Here is a 20,925-nt window from a genome sequence, read left to right on the forward strand (position 1 = left end):
CACAGTACCATTTCATGCTTCTTGGGTTCAAGTACTGGCTTTTCCACTCCTGTGTGACCTAGCAACTTTGGGGATCACTCTACATACCCCATCTATTCAATCAGTCATCAGGCCTTGTCAGTTCTACTCCCACAACATCTTTTGCAGTCAAGCCCCTGTCTCTGCTCATGCAGCTTCTCTCCAGATTCAAGACAGTGGTCTAACAGAAAGAAAGTTCACTAGAGAGTCAGAGACATGGGTTCAAATCCTGCCTCTGACACTGACCGCCCACAACCCTCCTCATCTGTACATGAGAGGCATGGACTGGGTGGTTTGGGAGGTTCCTTCTAGCTCTCAATCCATGATTCTATGGCCCCAAAGTGGGAAAGCTATCCGGGGAGACAAAAGAACCAGTCTGGGTCCATTCGACCGACGGAGCTCTCAGCGTTTCTCGTCACTGGCAGAATCTTGTCCATAGTCATTACGGGCACAGGAAAGAGGACTGAGCATGGCAGCAGGTGACTGGATTTGAGTCCAATTCTGTCTCCAGATTGCTGTGTGGCCCCAGGGAGCTGACCTAACCTCCCTAAACATCACTTTCTTTATTTGGAAAATGGAAGCACCTATCTTGTGGGAATGCAATGGGAAAAGGGGTTTTCAGACCCTAAACCACTGATGAAACGGGAGTTAGGATTGTCATTTCCCCCATTCGGCTTCTTCCATTAGATTTTAAGCTTCTTGATGGCAGGGACTTTCTCGTTTGTATGCTCAGCACTTAGCACAGTACCTGCCACATAGTAGGTACCTAATAAATGTTTATGGAATTGAATGAACATCCATTAAGGTTAAATGAGTGGGGAACATACAAATCAAGCTTCCTGGCAACTTTAGGGGGACAAATGTAAGTTGGCATGGGGGGAAGAATGCCCTGGTCACCAAAGGGAGGTGCCTCCTGCCTACACAGCAACACAGATGACATAGAGGCTTTGGGTCCTACTCAAGTTTCCAATTCCTGTATATTAGGCAGCTATTGTCTACACTGGCTGAGCCTCAAGAATCCACCATGATGAGAATTTCATGGAATGGCTACCACCTGTGCTGCCTTTAGAAAGAAGATAGTAGCCCCTTACTCCTCTAAAAATCAGATGGGCAAAACGAAAAGCCAACCGCACTCATCTTAGGGTAAACAAAGTCTGCACCTTGGCACCAGATGGTCTCGTGAACTCCGTAGTGTTCCATGTTCATCCTAGAACCCAGCACCCTGACATGGGAGCTGCTGCCAGAAATACTTTCTTACAAAGGACAACCCCACATGGAAATCTGGAAGGACAGCCTCAGACTGTGTCAGGGAAACAGAAGCCCCCATCGCCTAGTCAGCTCAGCACCCCCACTCCCTGAGAGACCCAAAAGCCCCACAATGGAGCATTGGCATACTCAGAGAACATGGACATTGCACACCATCTGGAGCCTCCCCCCTCCAAAGGGGCAGGCTGAGCGTGTCTTCTCAACCCTCATCATCAGCAGGGAAGAAAGGAAGGCAAGAAGGAAGGAGGGGCTGCACTCACATGCTGGGGCTGAAGCTCTTGCTGGGCCACAATGTGGAGCCGATTCTCCTTCAGGAATTTAATTCCACAAATGTGTGTTCATCCCTTCCTTCCCTTCCTTCCCTCCCTCCCTTTCTTCCTTCCTTCTTTCCTCCCTTCCTTCCCTGCTGATCTTTATGAATGGTTTCCAGAATGACTTTATAAAATCAATTTCAGGCTCATTTAGAGTTAGGAGGGACCAGAGGGATTCATCTAGTCCACTGCCCATATTTTATAAAGGTAGAAACTGAGGCCAAGAAATGGGAAGAGAAATTAGGTCATGATCATAAAGCTAGGACATTGGAGCCAAGCCAGTATTTGACCCAGATCCTCTGACCAAATGCAAAGCTTTTTCCATGACCACCCAAGACTTCATGGAGAGTTCTTTAGGAACAGCCACTGAGTGACCTCACAATGGAATCTGGCCTAGAAATTCACACAGGACAAACGAAGTGGAGGAAGGATGTTGATTGCTCAGATTATGACTTGCAGGCATCTAATGATGGAAAGCTTCTAACAGAAAGCAGCCAAATGAAGTCTAATCATAGCTAAAGAGCTGCATGCAGCCATGCAATGAACATTTCAACAGTCATGACCAAAGTGAAGAGGACAGTGCCCGTCACACTAGGCTGGTCTCCAGGTGGAGGTTCCAGGAGTCTTTCCTAGGACTTTCGGTGTCTAACACCTTTAGGCAGGCAGGTAGTGCAGGGAACAGAGTGCTGGGTGGACCTGGAGTCAAGAAGAGCTGAATTCAAATCTAGTCTCAGATATTCACCAGCCATGTGACCTTGGGCAAGCCACAACCTCTGCCTGCCTAAGTTTCCTCAACTATAAAATGCAGATAATAATAGCACCTCCCTCTCAGCGTCATAGTGACAATCAAATGAAATAATGATTCTAAAGCACTTAGCACAGTGCCTGGCACATGGTAGGTACTTCAATTCTCCTTTCCTTCCTTCTTTCCCTCCCTCTCTTCCTTCCTTCTTTCCTTCCTTCCTTCCTTCCTTCTTTCCTTCCCTCCTTTCCTTCCTTCTCTCCCTCCCTCTCTTCCTTCCTTCTTTCCTTCCCTTCCTCCCTCCCTTCCTTCCTTCCCTTCCTCCCTCCCTTCCTTCCCTTCCTTCCCTCCCTCCCTCTCTTCCTTCCTTCTTTCCTCCCTTCCTTCCCTTCTTTCCCTCCCTCCTTCTTTCCTTCTTTCCTTCCCTCCTTTCCTTCCTTCTCTCCCTCCCTCTCTTCCTTCCTTCTTTCCTTCCCTTCCTCCCTTCCTTCCTTCTCTCCCTCCCTGTCTTCCTTCCTTCCTTCTTTCCTTCCCTTCCTTCCCTCCCTCCAAATCTTCCTTCCTTCTTGCCTTCCTTTCTTCCCTTCCCTTCCTCCCTCCCTTCCTTCCCTTCTTTCCCTCCCTCCTTCCTTCCTTTTCTCTCTCCCTCTCCTCCTTCCTCCTTTCCTTCCCTCTTTTCCTTTCTTCCTTCCTTCTCTCCCTCCCTTCCTTCTCTCCTTACCTCTCTTCCTTCCTTCTTTCCTTCCTTCCTTCCCTCCCTCCCTCTCTTCCTTCCTTCTTTCCTTCCTTCCTTCCCTTCCTCCCTCCCTTCCTTCCCTTCTTTCCCTCCCTCCTTCCTTCCCTTCTTTCCCTCCCTCCTTCCTTCCCTTCTTTCCCTCCCTCCTTCCTTCCTTCTTTCCTTCCTTCCCTCCCTTCCTTCCCTCCCTCCCTCCTTCCTTCCTTCTTTCCTCCCCTCCTTTCCTTCCTTCTCTCCCTCCCTCTCTTCCTTCCTCCTTTTTCCTTTCTTTACCAACGACCTGAATCCAGGCTAAGCTGATGTACCCTGCAGTTTGCTAGATGACACAAAGCAGAGGGGCTGCACTCACATGCTGGGGCTGAAGCTCTTGCTGGGCCACAATGTGGAGCCGATTCTCCTTCAGGAATTTAATTCCACAAATGTGTGTTCATTGCCTATTTGCACAAGCCCCTGTGCTTCAGGCTGTGTAAGAAACAGACTGGGGCTGTCTTCATGGAGCCTCCACTCTAATGGAGGCTGAGAACAACAAGATAAAAATAATACAACCAGAAAATGAGGAGGCGCGAGAGGAGGCGCAGACAAGGGGCTTTGGAAAAAAAAAATCTAAGAAAGGAACAACTCTTTCAACTGAGGGCAAAGGGTAATCGGAGAAGGCTTCTAGGAAGAGGTGGCACCTGAAATGATCCTGGAAGGAGAATAAAAGTTTTGATGAGTGGGGATGAAGAAATATACCCCTGAAATGAGAGATGGCCACTGTGGACGAAGAGGCCATCTGTAAGGAAATCTAATAAGGAGAAACATAACTTGGAGTCCAAAAAGCCAACTTCCCAAATGACAGATGGGGGGACCTGTGCCAGAGAGTGCTTCAAGCAGAAATAATTTGGGGGTGGGTGTGTTTAGAAGGCGACCTGAGCTCCAGACAAGGCACTGGTGGGACAGCGGCCCCAGCGGGCTACCTGGGGAATGAGTGAGGTTGTTGTCACACTGCCTTCTACACTCTCTAACCTCATGGAGGTTCAGGTGGAATTCCTTGCACAACATTATTGGAAATGAGCTGGTAATCAGGAGGGTAAAGGGCCTGGAGAATGAGCTGAAGGCACTGGGCCTGATCAGCCTGATTAAGCGAAGGCTCCGAGAAGGACATGAGCACAGCCTTTAATTATCTGAAGGGCTGTCTCATGGAGGGACTAGGTATGCTCTGCTAGTCCCAAGATGGAAGAACCAGGAGCAGTGCACAGACAGTAGCTGGCACACAGTAGATGCTTAATAAATGTGTATTGGTGGATCGAGACAAAGGAAACCTTCCTAATGATTCAGGTTGCCCCAAGGTGCAATGAGGTACCTTGAGAGGTAGTGAGTACTCCACCACTGGGGTTTGCAAGCAGAGATGGACACTTGTCAGAGATGTTGTTGAAAGCATCCAGGCAAGGTAACCTCTGAAGGAAGAAGCAAATGACCTTTTGAAGAACAGGGGCCAGAAGATGTGGGTGCCAACCTCAGCTCTGACCACCCACTTCCCTGGAGGCCTCTCCAGGCCTCCATTCCTTTGCCAGGAGCAAAATAAAGGGGTCGAGCCAGACTTGTCACGGCTCCTTGCAGCCCTGACCATCTCTGCTGTGCCCTTGACAGCAAGGTGAGTCTCTAAACTTGCTTCAAACAATAGCTTCGTACAGAATCTTACAGAGGGAGAAAAAGAATATCTGGGTGACCTTGATAAAGAACGTTTATCCAATCTGGGATAATTAATGCAATTAAGGAACTCCGATTTGTTTTTAAATTAGCATTTATGCTCTGACATCAGATGGAGTTGAAATGAGAGCAGCTACTCTTTTGTTTTTAGGTAGAAAAAAAAAACTTCATCTGAAAAATAAATGCTCACCTAGGAGAAGACCAAGCTGCATCCATATCTACTAAGAAAATATCCTTTTCATCCAAAAATAATTGTTACTGAGATCACGTCCATTTCCTGAAAGCCAGAAAGCTTTCTCTACCTTCTCCTACTTTTTTTCCAAAATGTTCCTGATCTGGACGTATTGGCCCTGAGTGATCGTGGGATCCCAGATGGCCTTAGAGGACCTCTAGGTTAATTCCCTCATTTTACAGAGGGGGAAACTGAGGCCTAGGGTAGTCAAGAGACTTGTCCAAAGTCACAAGGAAAGTAAGCAGCAGAATCAGGATTTGATCTCGGATCCTCTGTCTCTAAATCTGGGTCTCTTTCTATCATCTCCTTGCTGTCTCATGATACTCCTTGAAGAGTCAAACACCCCTGTGGGGGTCCATTATGTCACTGAAAGATGAGAACAGGCTATTTTTGGATACCTGCATAAGCTATTTTTGAAATTATTACTCAGCCATATCCTACTACCCTGGATAAAACTCATTCTCTCAGAAAGGGCAGAAGGGAGCAAGTGTAGCAGCAGCTGGTGTGTGAACAGCACTTACTTCAAGGCAGACAAAGGGTTTCATCAACAATAAGGATTGGAGCCTGCTAACCACACTTGGAGGTAGGTAGGCACCACAAGTTTTCTTATCCCCATTTTACAGATGAAGGAAGTAAGACCCAGAAAAGTTAACTGAACCATCCACAGTCACACATCTGGGAGATGTTCTTAGAGGCAAGATTTAAACGAGGTATCTGCTCACCACAAAGTCACTGCTTTTTCTACCTCCCCTCACTGCCTTAGAGTAGGATGACTCCAGGTGTCAACTGTGACCCTCATGTCCCAAGAAGGTGCTAAGTAGGTCACTCACTCACTCATTCATTCATCATGCATTTCTTGGAGAAAGGCTCACTAAATGAGAAGACTTATGGGTAATAGGGCAGGTTTTCTCCACCTTACAGATGGGAAGGCTGAGGCACTGAAAGACTGGTCAAACCTGCATCAAAGCTAGGACCAGACATCCTATGGAAAGTGACACACAGAAGTCTCCATGGAGGAACAGAGGCGATGAAAGAAAGTGCAACCCTGGGGCTTCATTAAAAATAAATCAATAAATATTGATGATTGGGAGGAAGTGAAATGTCTCAGGAATAGGAAAAGCCCTGAACTCCATGGCCCTGACAGTGCTGACGTTCTTCACTCTAGTGTGGGATTTATGGGGTTGTCCCTTCTATGGTGGCCCCAGACTCGGTGGCCCCAGGTTTGGTGGCCCCAGACTTGGTGGTCCCAGACTCAGTGGCTGCTGTGGCCTGTGAGCCCTCAGAGAAGCTGACCCCCCTTCCTATGACCCTGGTTCCCCCTCAGTGGGGCCTGCAAGAACTCAAAGAGAGGCATGAGCCCAGGTGCACGCCAAGTGAAATGTTCTCTCTCAGGTCCACAGAGAGGCTGGAACTGCTGGCTAGACCATCTCTTCCTTATAAAATATTAACCTAATGGGTAACAAAGGGAGGCATTAAATGAATAGCATTCTGACGTGATTCACAGAGGAGGAAAGGGGAGGAGAGAAGGAGGGAGGGAGGGAGGGGGGCAGAGAGAGAGAGAGAGAGAGAGAGAGAGAGAGAGAGAGAGAAAGAATGAAGGAGGAGAGGGGGAAAGGAAGGAGAATGGGAGGAGGAAGAGGGAAGCAAAGAGAAGAGGGAGCAGGACAGAGGGATATGAGAGGATGGAAGAGAATAGATAGGGAGAAGGGAAGAAGAGGGGGGCTTAGGGGAAGAAGAGGATTAGAGCATGTGGAAAAGGAGAGAGGGAGAGAGTAATAAAAGAGAAGGAAAAGGAGAGAAGAATGAAATATGGAAGCAAAAAAAGTCCATGGTCTCAGTTCACGTTTCTTTCAGCAAGGGCATCAGCACACCCAAAGGCGATCAGCACACCCTAAAGAGTGGAAAGGGGGGCAAAGGGGGAAAAATGAAAATCCCAGTAGTAAATGGCATCACTCCAATTCTGAAGGTGAGAAAACTGAGCTACAGGAAATTGGAAGGAATGTACACCCAAGACGAATCTGACCAATACTGACTGTGTGACCCTAAGCAAGTCATTGAACCTCATAGAGGGTCTTTCCTCTCCTGGGAGTGCCCTGCACAACAGAATCACAGATCAGAGCAAAAAAAAGCCAAAAAAACTACAAGAACACAATGGTCTTCCAAGACACACAGTAAAAGGTCCCCTCCCAACAAGAAGCTATAGGATGTCACAGTCAGCGCAGGGGCCTCCCACCTCCCAGTGTCTGTCTCAATGGTCAGGGGATGCTCAGAAGGCCTAATTCTTGCCCAGATCCCTGCAGAAATACAACCCAAGCCAACTGAGTCCAGGGAGAACTGACATCATCAGGGGCACACAGCAAGGGTGAGATGGAAGCAGGATGTGAGAGCAGGTAGTCTTGGGTCCCAGGCAGGGTCTCCATCCACTACTACTACATCCGCAAAACATTAAACTCAATTAACATGATTCAATTAAGGGACAGAACAACCTTGGTCCAAAACTACTGTCTAATGGCTCTCATGGTATGTGAATCAGGTTGTAGAAATCTGCCTCAGACAATATTCAAGCTTACAAGGGGTCTTGTGTGTCACCTCATCAGAAGCTCACAAAAACCCTTGAGAAGTAGGGCCTATGATTATGCCCATCTTACAGATGAGGAAACAGTGTAGGAGAGGTCAAGGGAGGTCAAGCTCCAAAGTGGATCTGTTCCTGGGTCTGCCTACTTGCTAGTCCATCACTCTATGTCCTAAATCATGATGCGGGCTCCAAGTTTCCTTGAAGGCTCCAGGCATCAGAATCCATTAGGCTGCAAACCAAGAGAGAGTGAGTAATGCCAGCCGGCACCAGGGTGTTTGGCTTCCAAGCCTACCCTCTGCTCTGGTGCTGCATGGAGCTAAGAGGATGCTAGAGGTAAGGCAGCCTGAGCCAGGAACAAGTGACCAGCGATGTTTTATCTCCAAAACACTTTTGGCAAAGTAGAAACAGCTCTGGAGGTGGTGCTCACACCAGCCCACCCAAAGCATCCTCTGGGCAATGGAGTGGAGGCGAGGCTCAGTGTGCGTGAGAGGATTCCTTTGATGAGAGACCCCATGTTAAATTCATTTCATGGGTCACCTGCAGTCACTGTGCTTTTAAAAGGCAGCAACCAGAAGCCGGGCACATAGTGCATGTGGGCAGAGCCAAAAACAGGTCCAAAAATTTTGGAAAATCATGTGGAATTCTACAGGTGAAGGCATCTAACTGCTTGCCTGCTTTGGTCTGAACCCAATCCCAGCAGACCCAAGGCAAAGGGGAAGGGCCCGATAGGCAGCAAACTACCCTGAATAGCACTGGAAATAAAGAAGCTGCCCATTGATTAGGGAATGGCTGAGCCAGCATAATGTATTCATAGGAACACATTGCTTTGCCATGATCGATTCTGAGAAATTTGGGGAAACTTGTTTGATCTGATAGCAAAATACAGAGAACCAGACTAAGCGGACACGGATAGGCTGCTAGGGGGTGCCACAGTGCACAGAGTGGGGGGCGTGGAATCAGAAGGACAGGTTCAAATGAAGCCTCAGATTCGGAGTTGTGGGATCTTGGCCAAGGCACTTAACTGCTCTCTGCCTCAGTTTCCTCATCTGTAAAATAGATATAATAATAGCATCTACCTCCCCGGATTATGGTGAGGAGCAAATGAGATAATAATTGTGAACAGCACACAGTACCCTACATAAATGTTAGCTATCATTGTTGTTACTATCACTGTTACTACTTTTACTAATACTTAAGTCGGAGCCCTGGACGTAGTACTAGGGAAGTTATTATTAGTAGCTAAAATCTGTGCCAGGAGGGGGAGTCCTCACAGCTGTAAGACCACGGACTCCTCTGCATGTGGATCCATGATCCGTTATCATGTGGCCAGGTAGCTGTTCCCCACACATAACCTCCAGATTGTCTACCACCTCCAGGTCTTTGCACAAATCACTCCATCAGGCAAGAAGATGATCCCAACAGAATACCTAGCTTCCTGTGGAGCCTGGCTTCAGTGGCACCACCCACATGAGGCCATTCCTGATTTTACCCTCTCTCCCCCATGCTTTCTCTTGAAAATACTTTATATATATTTTGTTTTTCTCTGTCTGGGCACATGGCATCTCCCTGTCCACCCTAGGAGAACATGATCCCCTTGAGGGTAGGAAGAGTTCTGGGTTTTTTTGGTTTATTTGGTTTGGGTTTTTTTGTTTTGGTTATAGCACCTGACACATAATAGGTATTTAATTTAGTTTTATTGAAGTCAGTCAAATAGACATAATGATCACCATAATGTAAATGAAAACAACACTAAATGACATCTGAATTCCTATTCTATGAAACAAACAATTGTGGTCCCAATGGACCAATGAAGTGACTTTCTCTCCTCTAATAGGATTGGGTCGAACAGGGCCAAATGCCACAGATTTTCACAGAGGTAGTTACTATTCTTTTTTCCACAGGATGGGGTCAAGGCAGAGGGGTAAAGGTGAGATTGGGAGGGGAGAATATTAGTAACTCACTGTACTGTAAAAAAAAAAAAGCACCAAATCACACACAAAAAAAGAGGGCAGCGTGTGGTCCCTGTACATCACACTAGAAATAGTAGCTCCAAGCCATCAGGGATCTGGCTTCATTTCATTCTGTTAGAGTACAGTGAAAGATGATCACAGAGACAGAGTTGAGGGATGGGGTCCTCAGCTGTATTATATTATAGCAGTGGAAAGGTGGTGATAACCGTCTAGGCAAAGCCAACAGCCAAAGGCAAATGCAGGAGACCCACACGAACCACACCCAGAATGACCAAGAAACCGGCCAAGCATGGAAGATGACAATGGCAGGGGTTACAAGGCAAATCTCCCATCCCCCTCCCTGTTCTCTCCTTGCTCTCTCTCTCTCCCCCTCCCTCCATCTCCCTCCTTCCTTCCCTTCCTCTCTCTCCCCCTCCCTCCCTCCTTCCTTCCACCCCCCCCCGTCTTTGTCTCACTTCCTCTGCCTCTGTCTTTTTCTATCTCTCTTTCTCTCTCTGTCTCCCCCCACCCCTTTCTCCCTCTCCCCTAATTGAGTTTCACTTTTGCCTCGGTAAATCCCAAGGTCATTTTGAAACCAAGCTGACAGGCCATTTTATATGAAGCAATGCATTAGGAAGGTGCTTGCCTCTCTGTCAGTGACAGATGAAGTCCCCAGAATGGGAGGGTATGGAAGTGAGGAGATGGTGCCCTTGAGGTGAGTGCAAATCACTGAATTCACTAACTGGTGAGGTCATCAGAGAGCACTCAGTGATTGGTGTGCAGGATTAGTCAGAGTCACGCCTGAAAAGATTCCCTCAGGACAAAACTTCCAACTCGAGGAAAGCAGCCATGTCTGGCCCTCCTCTGGCCCAGAAAGGAGGCTTGGGGCAACGAGGCCAGCGGGTCAATATGCTCACTGAGATGTCTGGGTCTACCCTTCCCTGCAGACTCCTCCTGAGCCGGCGACCCTCTGCAAGCCACACACAGAGGAGCTACGGGCCTAAAAGCCACTATCGCCTCATTGGCACAGCCGCCATTCCAGAAAACATTAACAGACCTGCAAGATGTATTGACTTTGGCACAAGAAGGGGCTTTGTAACCAGGTGAGACAAGTGTGGCTTTTCTGAGCCTGGAATCAACATAATAGAGCATTGGGAGCTTGGAACAACTAGCAGCTGAGAACAAAGGGCTCCCTCCCACCTTCGCTTCTGCCAAACCCAACTACTGGGTTGAGTCAGGGCCACCAGGGCCCTGGGCCACAGGAATGGGCGAGCCTTCGGAGCACCTGTTTACTTAAGCCGAGAATGCAAAGCCTCCTTACCATGCACTCAGTCAAGAAAAGATTTGGACAGGATGCTGTCCCCACCCTCAGGCAACCCACAGTCCCTGGGAACTGGGAGCTTACAGGGGACCTCAGAGCCCCTCATTGGACTGAAGGGGGAACTAAGGCCTAGAGAAGGAAAGTCCTTTGTCCATGGTAACATAGGTAGCAAGGGGCAGAACTTCAGGGTGCAGGGGAAACTACTTGCTGATATTTTTTCCCATCATGACAATCTTTTACCTTCCTATCTGGGGACCTACCCAGAGCAGTCATGCTTTTCCCAAGAAAGCTTGAGTCTACTCAGAAAGTGACTTCATAAACCCAAAGAATAGAAGCTCCCTTGTCCCTGACTGAACCTTCTCTTTGTTTGGTCTTTTCTGGACTGAGGGAAGGCCTCCAGGCAACGGGGATGCCTACCATAGCACTAAAGGCCATCTAGAACAAATTCATTTCCATGAAGCTCACTGCTCATCGGGCTTAGCAAGGGCCTCCTCAGGAGCAAACAATGTGATGGAACATCCAGGGAAACTGATGGGGTCTCAGACCATGCTGAAGGACACTGTCCAGGAGGAGAGAGTCCTACTGTGTGCTGTCATGGTTAGACCTCATCTAGAATCTGGTGTTTAGTCCTAGGTGTCCCATTTGAGGAACTTTCGTTTCTGTATTTTCATCCTCAGTGCCTGGTCCATAGTAGGCACCTCATGAATTCTTCTTCCTTCCTTCCTTCCTTCCTCCCTTCATTCCTAGTTGTGTGATCATATGCAGTTCCATTGACTTTCTGATGTGTTTCTTCTTCTGTAAAATGGTGATGCTGCTTCCTGCAGTAACCACCCCCCTACCCACCCCCAGCCAAAGGGCCATCATCAGAAGTCCCTGAGAGGAAGCTTCCTTGAAGAGCTCTGGACATTTTAAAGGACCATGGAAACTGTCAGCAAGCACACTGAGGTGCCTCTCCCTTCTGAATTAATGGCTGAGTATCAATAGCTCCCTTACTTTGGGGATTTACAGTTTGGAAGGCACTTTCCTGATGCTGGGAGGTGGGTTGGTGGGTTATTCTTGTCATTTAGCAAAAGAAGAAGTAAGGCTCAGAGAGGTCGCAGATGATTCTGGAGCTAAATGGGATTTCAGAGGACATTTCATCCAAAACACTTATTTTCCAGAAGAGAAAACTGAAGTAAATGACTTGGCCAAGGTAATAAAGGAAGCAAGAAGCAGAATCAGGATTTGAACCCAAAACTCTAATTCCAAAGCCATCACTTTCTTTGTCCTTGGTCAGGAAGCCAATCTCCACCATCAATCATTTATTAGGCACTTACTTTGTACCAAGCATTGTGCCAAGCAAAGAAAGGCAAAACACTCTACCCTCTAATGAAAACAGTTGTGCATATCCAAGATGTCGGCAGGATGAATTGGAAGTAATCTCATAGGGAAGAAACTATAATTGCGGGTCCCTGTAAAAGCTCCCCTTCTTGAGGAAGAGGAGATTTGAGCATTGAAGAAAACCAGATGGGAGCATTGTATCTGGTCTCAGAATCCCCCCATGAGGAAGACTGCATTGTCTTTCCCAAGAGAAGTCAAGGCAGTAGAGATGAGGTGAAAGGAATGTTCCACTGGAAATCTGAAGAGTTCTTAGCTGGGTTTCTCATTTCCAAGATTCCAAAAGGACAAAGAATGAAGACCATTTGATGCAATTTCATGCTCCTTTGTCTGTGTGACTGGATTCAGAAACTTCTTTGGCCTCAGCGTCCTTCTAATTATAAGAGATAATTTGGCGACTTTTCCCAAACTGCTGGCACATCAGAAATAGACTCAGAGATGATTCATTTCATGATAGATACAGGGCTGCAGGGAGCCCAGGGCATGCTCAATCACATTATTCCCTACACCTGAAATCAGGAGAGAACTTCACATTTAGGACATTATTTCCTAGACTTCATAAACAGCCTTGCTTAGTAAGTTTGTTAAATCCAGAATTTCATTGAATTCATCTTGTAATATAACATATATTGGATTTAACGTAAATTGGATTTAATGGAAAGAAAGTTCTGAATTTAGCATCTGTGGATTTGGGATCAAATTCTGGTTCAGGTCTTTACTAACTTCATGACCTTGGATAAGCTGTTTCCTCTTCTTCTCCCCCCCCCCCCCAAGTTTCTTCAAAGTATACAATAAAAGGGTTTGATGGAGGACGGGGGCCATTTAGCTTAACATGCATTTATTACGTGAAGCCAAGTGGTGCAGTGGATAGACCACTGGACTTGGAATCAGGAAGACTCATTTTCTTCATGAGTTCCAACTTCAGACATTTGCTAGCTTTATGACCCTGGGCAAGTCACTTAACCCTGTTTGCCTCAGTTCCTCATCTGTAAAATGGGCTGGAGAAGGAAATGACAAACCACTCTAGTATCTTTGCCAAGAAAACTCCAAATTAGATATGACTGAAACAACTCCACAAACAATATAGTGTAGAAAAACATGTTCGACATGGAGTCATGGAATCTGGATTAAAATCCCAGCTCTGCTACTTAGTTGGGAAAGTTATTTTTCTCTGGCCTCAGTGTCTCCATCTATAAAATGGGGGGGGGGAAACAGAAGGGATGACTTCTAAGCTTTCCATCTCTAAAACTATGATCTATGTGCTTAATGTCCACTATGCTCCAGGTACTGTCCAAAGTTCTGGGAGGAAAACGAGACAAGCAAAGCAGCTGTCTCTTATTCTACTGAAGAAATAGAACGTCCCCACAGCTAGAAAACCTGAAGTATATATAGTGTAAGGTGACTTCAAGAGGTAAAGAGGGCTAACAAATGAGAAGGGAGAAAACCAGGAAAGTCCTCATAGAAGAGTTAGCACCTGAGTGGGGCTTTGAAGGAAGCAAGGCATTGTTTCTTTAAGGTTCCTTTCAACTCTAAATCCGATCATCTCCAGGAATCTCTTGATTTTGCAGAAGAGTCCCCTTTCCCAGGGAGAGACAAGGTAGACCTAGCCAGCTCTGACATATGCTAGGCATGGGACCTGGGACCTATAACTTCATTTCCCAGGGTCTCAGTTTCCTCATCTGTATGATGAGAGTGTTGAAGTTGGTGGTTTCCAAGGCCCCTGGTGTTGATCCATGATCCAGTGATCTTATGCTCTTTCTATTCACTCCCAGAGTAAATTTAGCCAAATCCTTGATGATCAAAACAAAGTTTCCATTTATCTGAAGATATGAACATTACCCCTCTACCTGGCCAGGGGACAGGGACCAGGGGGCAGGGGAGAGGGATCCCACAACCCTGGGCTTCATCTTCTAGTAAAATGTATTATCACTGGGAAGAGCCACCCATTGAGATGATCTGTCACTTACTTTATACAGAGAACACATCATATGTGGTTCCTAGCCCTATACAAGTACATTACTCACAAAGAGAGTTTATGTACCCCCAAACAAGTTCTGCTAAACCTGAGAACTGGGACACTTTCTACATGATCCTGACATCTCACCTCCCAAAATAATTCAGTCTAATTTTCTCTTTTTCTAAATTCTTACTATTTTTACATAATCTCAGAGCTGAAAGGGACTTTGGAAGCCATTTCATTCGACCTTCTTGTGGATAAGAGTTTCTACCACGTAGAGACAAGGGGACACCCAGCATGATAGTATTGACCGAGGAGGCACTGCACTGCTGCTACGACTAGTATACTACTTCTCCTTCTCCTTCTCCTATTGCTGCTTCTATTGGTACTGCTGCTGCTATATTGCTGTTGCTGCTGCTACCACTACTACTATTGCTGCTTCTGCCACTGCTGAGTAGAATACTAACAGCACAGAATAAAGTGCTATATTAATTGGTTTCTCTCTGACTTGGATACAAAATCAGGTCTATTGATTCCTGGTGAACTCTGAACCCCTTGGGTGGGTGGGGGGTCCATGAGGTTAAAACTATTTTTATAATAATAAACACATTTTAATTTTAATTTCTAATACAACAAATGCCAATAAATAAAGAAACTCTGGGGCACTTAATTATTTTCAAGAGTGTAAAGGGATGCAGAGACCCAAAGTTTAAGAACTGCTGCTCTAAGGAGTGGAAGCATTCAGAAAAAGAAGAGCAGACTGTGGGAGTGGGGATCACAGACGTCTGGATCAAAGAATGACAGCCCATATCTATACAGGGCTGACTGTGCACCACACACTGTGCTAAATGCTTTACAACTATTCTTTCAGTTGATCCTTATAAGAGCCCTGCAAGGTGAGTGCTATTATTATCCCCATTTTACAGAGGATGAAACTGAGGCAGTTAGAGTCTAATCAACTCACCCAGGGTCATATAGCTGGTAAATGTCTGGGATCAGATTTGAGCTCAAACCTTCCTGACTCCAGGTCCAGCGTGCTATCTTACTGTGCTATCAGAGCTGGAAGTGACCTCAAAGAAACATAGTCCAGTTGGCACCCCAGCAAGAATGCCCTCAGTGCCATCCTCTCAAATGGTCATGCAGTTTTTGCTTATAGACCTAAAATGAAGGGCAGCTATGACCTCCTGAGGCAGCCCCTATCTGGAACAACTCCAGCTGTTGGGAAATTTTCCAAGAGACTGAGCCTTGAGCACTCCTATCCTTTGTCCCTAGTCCTGGCTTCAAGAGCCACGAAGATCAAATTGGAGGCAGCTACTGGTGGTAGAAAGCATGCTGAATTTGGAGACCAAGGATCTGGATTCAGATCTAGTTCAGCCTGTTCCTCCTGGAATCTTGAACCTGGGTCTCCTCCTTAAAATGCCAGGGCTGGGTGAGAGGACCTCCAAGCTGTAAGTCTATGCTCTTCTGTGCTCTAAGACACAGCCCTTGGACCTTAGGGCACCTGCTGGAGCTGGACCTCAGAGAAGGAGAAGCCTTTCTAGTGGCAGATAAAAAGGGAATGGACATAAGCAGGCCCCGTGCCTAAGAGGATAGTAAAGGCAGCAGCTGGGCAGGGCCAGAGGATGTGTGTTGGACACACAGACACTCTTCATTTGTCAAGACTAGCTTAAAATAGCCAAGAGATCCCTCTGTATAAAGCCAAGTCCCTGAGGCCACAAAACACATGCCTGGAGTTTTCAGATTCTTTCCCAAATCCTTACCGTCTGCTGTAAATCCTGAATGATGATGCGAATGACCAGAGTGTTGCCCTGACTCTCTTCCAAGTTGATGGACGGTTTCTCGGATGTCGCTCGGATGGTGTCATAAATGGTTTCTTCTTTGGAGCTATCTGACTCGGATTCCATCGAGTAATCGGAAAAGCTCTGTGCCATCTCATCTTCACTGGATGTGGGACTCCGAGGCATGGCTGCAAAGCTGGCTTTGGCTCCTGCCTGTGTCTTAGTAAAGCAAAGGGACAAAAGAGAAGCAAAATTTAAAAACCTTGAGAAAGTAGGAAATGTCATGGTCACCAATTCAGAGATCTCTTTTTCACTTCTTCTTTACCCTTTTCAAACTTGTGTTTGCCTTTCCTTCCCTTACTGCCCTTTCCCCCATCCCTCAAATGTTAGATGGCCACGGAGCAGAGGCTGGAGGTAGTTTGAACATCTCCACAGAAGTCAAAACTTAGTCCAACCAAACTGGAAAGTGTCAACACTAAAGAAACCAAGGCCCAGAGCCAGCTGGCTGTGGGCATGGGCACGTGCTGCTCTCAATCCAGGGCTGCTTTCAGCAAGCATTTGAACACCAATTTAATTCAATATAATTCAACAAACATTGAGGGTCTCCTATGCACAAGATGCCATGCTAGGTGATAAGGATACCAAGAAATGAAGGAAGACCCAACCCTCAAGAAACTCACATTCTAAGTGAGTGAGTGAATGCAATAGATACACAAGAAAGAAAGAGCAACTTCAATAAGAAGAGCTAACATTTCTACTCCCCTTTAAGGTTTGCAAAGTGCTTCACATATGTCATCTCATTTGATCCTCACAATACGGTGAATGAGGTTGTATTATTATCCCAATTTTACAGCTGAAGAAACTGAGGCAGAGGTTAAGTGACCAGACCAGGGTCACACATTAAGTGCCTGAGGCAAAAACTAAACTCAGGTCTTTCCTGACTCTAAATCCCACACTCTATCTACTGTGCCACCTGGTTTGCACATGAAAGGGAGGGAGGGAGAGGGGAAGGGAAAGGGGGACAGTTGTGGAAGAAAGAGAGAGAGAGAGAGAGAGAGAGAGAGAGAGAGAGAGAGAGAGAGAAAATAATACTTAAGACTAGGCTGCATAAATAATGGGAATAGTCTCTAAATGAATTTATAGATTTGGTGCTCTGCCAGTCAAACTACCAAGGGGATATTTTATGGAGCTAGGCAAAATAAGAGTAAAATTCATTTAGAGGAATGAAATATCTAGGATCTCAAAAAAAAAAAGCTATGGAAAAGACTAGAAATGACAAGAAAACAGCTCTTCAGAGCTCAGATTATACTCTAAAGCAGTAATTACCAAAATTAGCTGGTAATGGCTAAAAAGTATTAAAGAAAACCAATAGAACAGACTAGACAGGAAAGCATTTTAAAGATTGATTCAATGCTCCAATGACTCCCAGAACATCGCTGACTTGGGCCAAGATATGCTGAGGAAAGAAGAAAGCAGTTTGGGAGAAATCAGGTTAAGAGCACCAGCTTACACCATACACCACATTAAGCTCAAAATGGGTGTGGCCTTAATATTAAAGGCCATACCACTGAAAAATGTTTAGAAGAGAAGCAGATCTCACATCTTTTCTAGCAATGGCTAAGAGGAAAATTTTAATCAAGCCAGGAATAAAGGCAGTCAGAAAAGACAAAAACAGCTCATTTGATAATGTAAAATTAAAAAGTAGTGGGGATCTGGGCTATAGAAAGAATGAATGCAGTCTTACATGTGGTAAGTTTAAGATGCCAATGGAACATCCAATTGGAAATGCCAGGAGGCAGTTGGTGATAGAGACCCGGGGCTCAGGAGACTAGGGCTATCTATCTATCTATCGATCGATCTATCTATCTATCGATCGATCTATCTATCTACCTAGGAACATCAGCATAGGGATAATTAAATCTACAGAGGTTAACAAGTTCACCAAGTGAAAGACAACAGAGACAAAGAGAAGAGTGCCCAGGAAATAGCTTTCGGTGTGCCTACACTAATAGGACATGATACAGGTGTGCATCATCAAAGTAGAATGAGAGGGAGTAGTTTGACAGGTAGGGAGAGAAACAAGAGAGAACAGCATCATAAAAACACAGAGAGAATTTTGAGGGGAAACCAAGCAGAAGGTTACTACATTAGTCTAGGCTAGAGGTAGGAAAATCTAATTTTGACCAATTGTACTATGGAAAGAGAGAAGGGACAGACACCAGAGTCAGAAAGAAGAGGAAAAGAAATTTTGTCTACTTGAATTTAAGAGGGAAGGGATAGTGAGGAGCTGAGAATGACTGAAGCCATCCTCTGCAAACCTGGGTGACAGAGGACAGTAGCGCCCTAAAGACACATAGGGAGCTTAGAATGAAGGGTGGGCTTATGGAGAAAGACAATAAATCTGGTATTGCCCACGTGGCTACTTTCCTGTACCTTACCATCTCCAGAAACTCATCATACTGCAAGATGAAACCCCCAAGTTATCAGATCATTTCCCATCCCAGCTGCAGGACTTCATTATGTCCCAGGTGCTGGGTAACCTCCCTCACCTCTCTTTTTAGTTTCTTTTCAGCCATTTTCTCCCCTATTCAATAGTTAGCTTCTTGAGGTCAGAGACTATCTTATGCCTTTTTTTTTTTTGAATTTCCAGCATTTAGCACAGTGCCTGGAATATAGTGGCTACTTAACAAATGTTTATTGATTGATTATGAGTCAGAGCTGCCTATGGGTCAGACAGGTGAAGATTCCAAGCAAGCAGCTGGAGATGGAGGATGGTGGAATGCGTGTTTTATTTTGTCCCACCACATTTGCCTTCTGATTTCTGTTTTGTCCCAGATAATATTGCAACCAATTTCCCCTCCTTGGGGCATTTATGGAGTGAAGGAAGCGGCAGGAGGCAGCAGCTATGACATGCTTTTGTAGAGATTTGTCCTTAGAAAGAAGAGCCAGGCTCTTTCCCCAGCTCCCCTCTTTGTTTCCTACAAGAATCGTGGCAGATAAATCACTCCACCTCCATTGTGCTCTGCAGCAAAGGAAGAGATTGGACTAGGTGATTTCCAAGTCACATAATCTTGGAAAGCAGCAAAGCCAATGGAATTATGTCTGCTCCCACTACTCTGTAATCCCCACACAGAAAACTGAGAGTTGATGGATTGCTTTTCTTCCATCAGTTATACAGAATACAAGGAAAAGATGATGATCCAAACCATTCAGGCCAACCATTTCATTTGATGGATCAGGACAGGGAAGGCTGGAGAAGATGGCACCTGCCTAAAGGTCACACACAGATCCACTTAACTCCCTTGGCCAAGTCATATACTAAAAGCTACTCTAACCCAGGGAGCAACAGTCAAAGGTCCCAAGACACGATAGTAGAGGCAAGGGGTGCAGGGGGGAAGCATAGCAGGGCTTCTTGGTTGCCTGGGTGTCATTGAGTGAACCACTCTTCTGATTTTTCTTTGGGGGAAGTAAGGAAGAAGCAGATAAGAACCAGATGGAACCATTCCCACAGGAGATATGGAAAACCATCTTTTTCTAGGTCCTTTACCTCAGAGCCATGGGTGACACCTCTGGCCAGGAGAGTCAAAGGACAGAGGATTAAAGCACCATAGATTGAGAGGTGAGAAGGACACAGAAGACAACTAGTCCAAATCCCACATCTTGCAGATAAGGAGACTAAGGCCCAAGAAAGGTAAATGACTTGTTTAAGGTCATGCAGGCAGGTAGGGACAGGATTTGAACCAGGTCATTTTGTTGTAGTGCTGGTGGTCCTTTTCTCCGCCAGTCACATCAAAACAGATGGAGCAGAGACATCAGCTGGGAACAGGAGCAAGTATGACAGACTTAGGCAAGCTGGAGCTAAAAGGCTTTGGGTGAACTCAAACGACTTCTTGTTTAAAACCACCATAATGGAAACTATAAAAAAAAAGTGCCTGACACTTACGAATTGACTTACTTAGGTATTTCAGGACTGGCTGACTACAAATCAACCAGGGGCCCTCCTGAGGAGCTCAGAAATACCGCAGTGGTGATATACAGCATATCTTTAAGTAAGAGCTGCTCAGGAAGCCTGAGCCAATCTAGCAAGGACAAAAAGGGCCACTTGGTGCCTGGCACACTCACCAAGCAGCCTCAGGGCAATGCAACTAACTTCAAAAATCCTACTTTTTGGTTAGACCCATCAAAGAAAAAAGAAGAGGTGCAATGACATCCTTAGCCTGCCCCCCCCCCAAAAAAAGCAACAGAAAATTGTGAAGAGTGAATTTGGCCAAAATCGCCACAGAATGGGTCTGCATCCTCTCCCATGCTTTGTGCTTATTAAGCATTACTGTTACTTTCAAATAGCCAGAGTCAATGCCTACGTCACTGCTCTCACTCCACAGCACTCACTGTATGTTTCCCTGTTTTATTCAATTCACAAGATCACTGATTTTGAGCTGACCAGGCCCTCAGAAGCCATGTAAACTGACCCCAGCAGTTTTACAGGTAAGGAAAGTGAGGCCCAGACCACCTAGCCTATAAGTGGCAGAGTGAGGATTCCCACCCATGGCATAAGGACAATCACAGATTGAGAGCTACCAGGGTCCCTTCAGGTCACCTCACTCAACTCTGTCATTTTACAGATGAGGAAACTGGGATCAAGAGAGGTGACAAGCTATGACTTGCCCAAGGTGACCAATATAGGATTCCTGTACAGGTCCCTCGACTGCAGATCTGAGCTCACTCCATGGTGATTCTACCTCTAAATTCTTTATATTTCTCCTGCCTATGGCATAATAATGATTAAGGCCTCATGGCACAGCAGAAAGAGAGAAGTGTTCTAGACTTGGAGTCTAGAAGACCTATGTTTAAATCCTTCCTCTGAAACTTACAAGTTGTGTGACTCTGGGCAAATCACTCCAACTCTCAGAACCTTAACTAACTCTTTAAGACTACACGTTGGGATTAGGTTGCTATCTGCACTGGTGGAGGGAA

The 20,925-nt window shown here is 46.0% G+C and overlaps 1 protein-coding gene across 1 annotated transcript in view; it reads right to left on the reverse strand.

Moving 5' to 3' along the window:
• SHANK2 (SH3 and multiple ankyrin repeat domains 2) overlaps positions 1 to 20,925 on the reverse strand; it is a 730,263-nt gene that overhangs the window by 627,752 nt on the left and 81,586 nt on the right. The window contains 1 exon segment of the mRNA XM_078148660.1: positions 15,934 to 16,170. Within this exon segment, the coding sequence (XP_078004786.1) occupies positions 15,934 to 16,137 (204 nt within the window). The 5' untranslated portion in view covers positions 16,138 to 16,170.

This window comes from Phascolarctos cinereus, unplaced genomic scaffold (assembly GCF_003287225.1).
Source record: "Phascolarctos cinereus isolate Bilbo 61053 unplaced genomic scaffold, phaCin_HiC Scaffold_9;HRSCAF=440, whole genome shotgun sequence".
NCBI lineage: Eukaryota > Metazoa > Chordata > Mammalia > Diprotodontia > Phascolarctidae > Phascolarctos > Phascolarctos cinereus.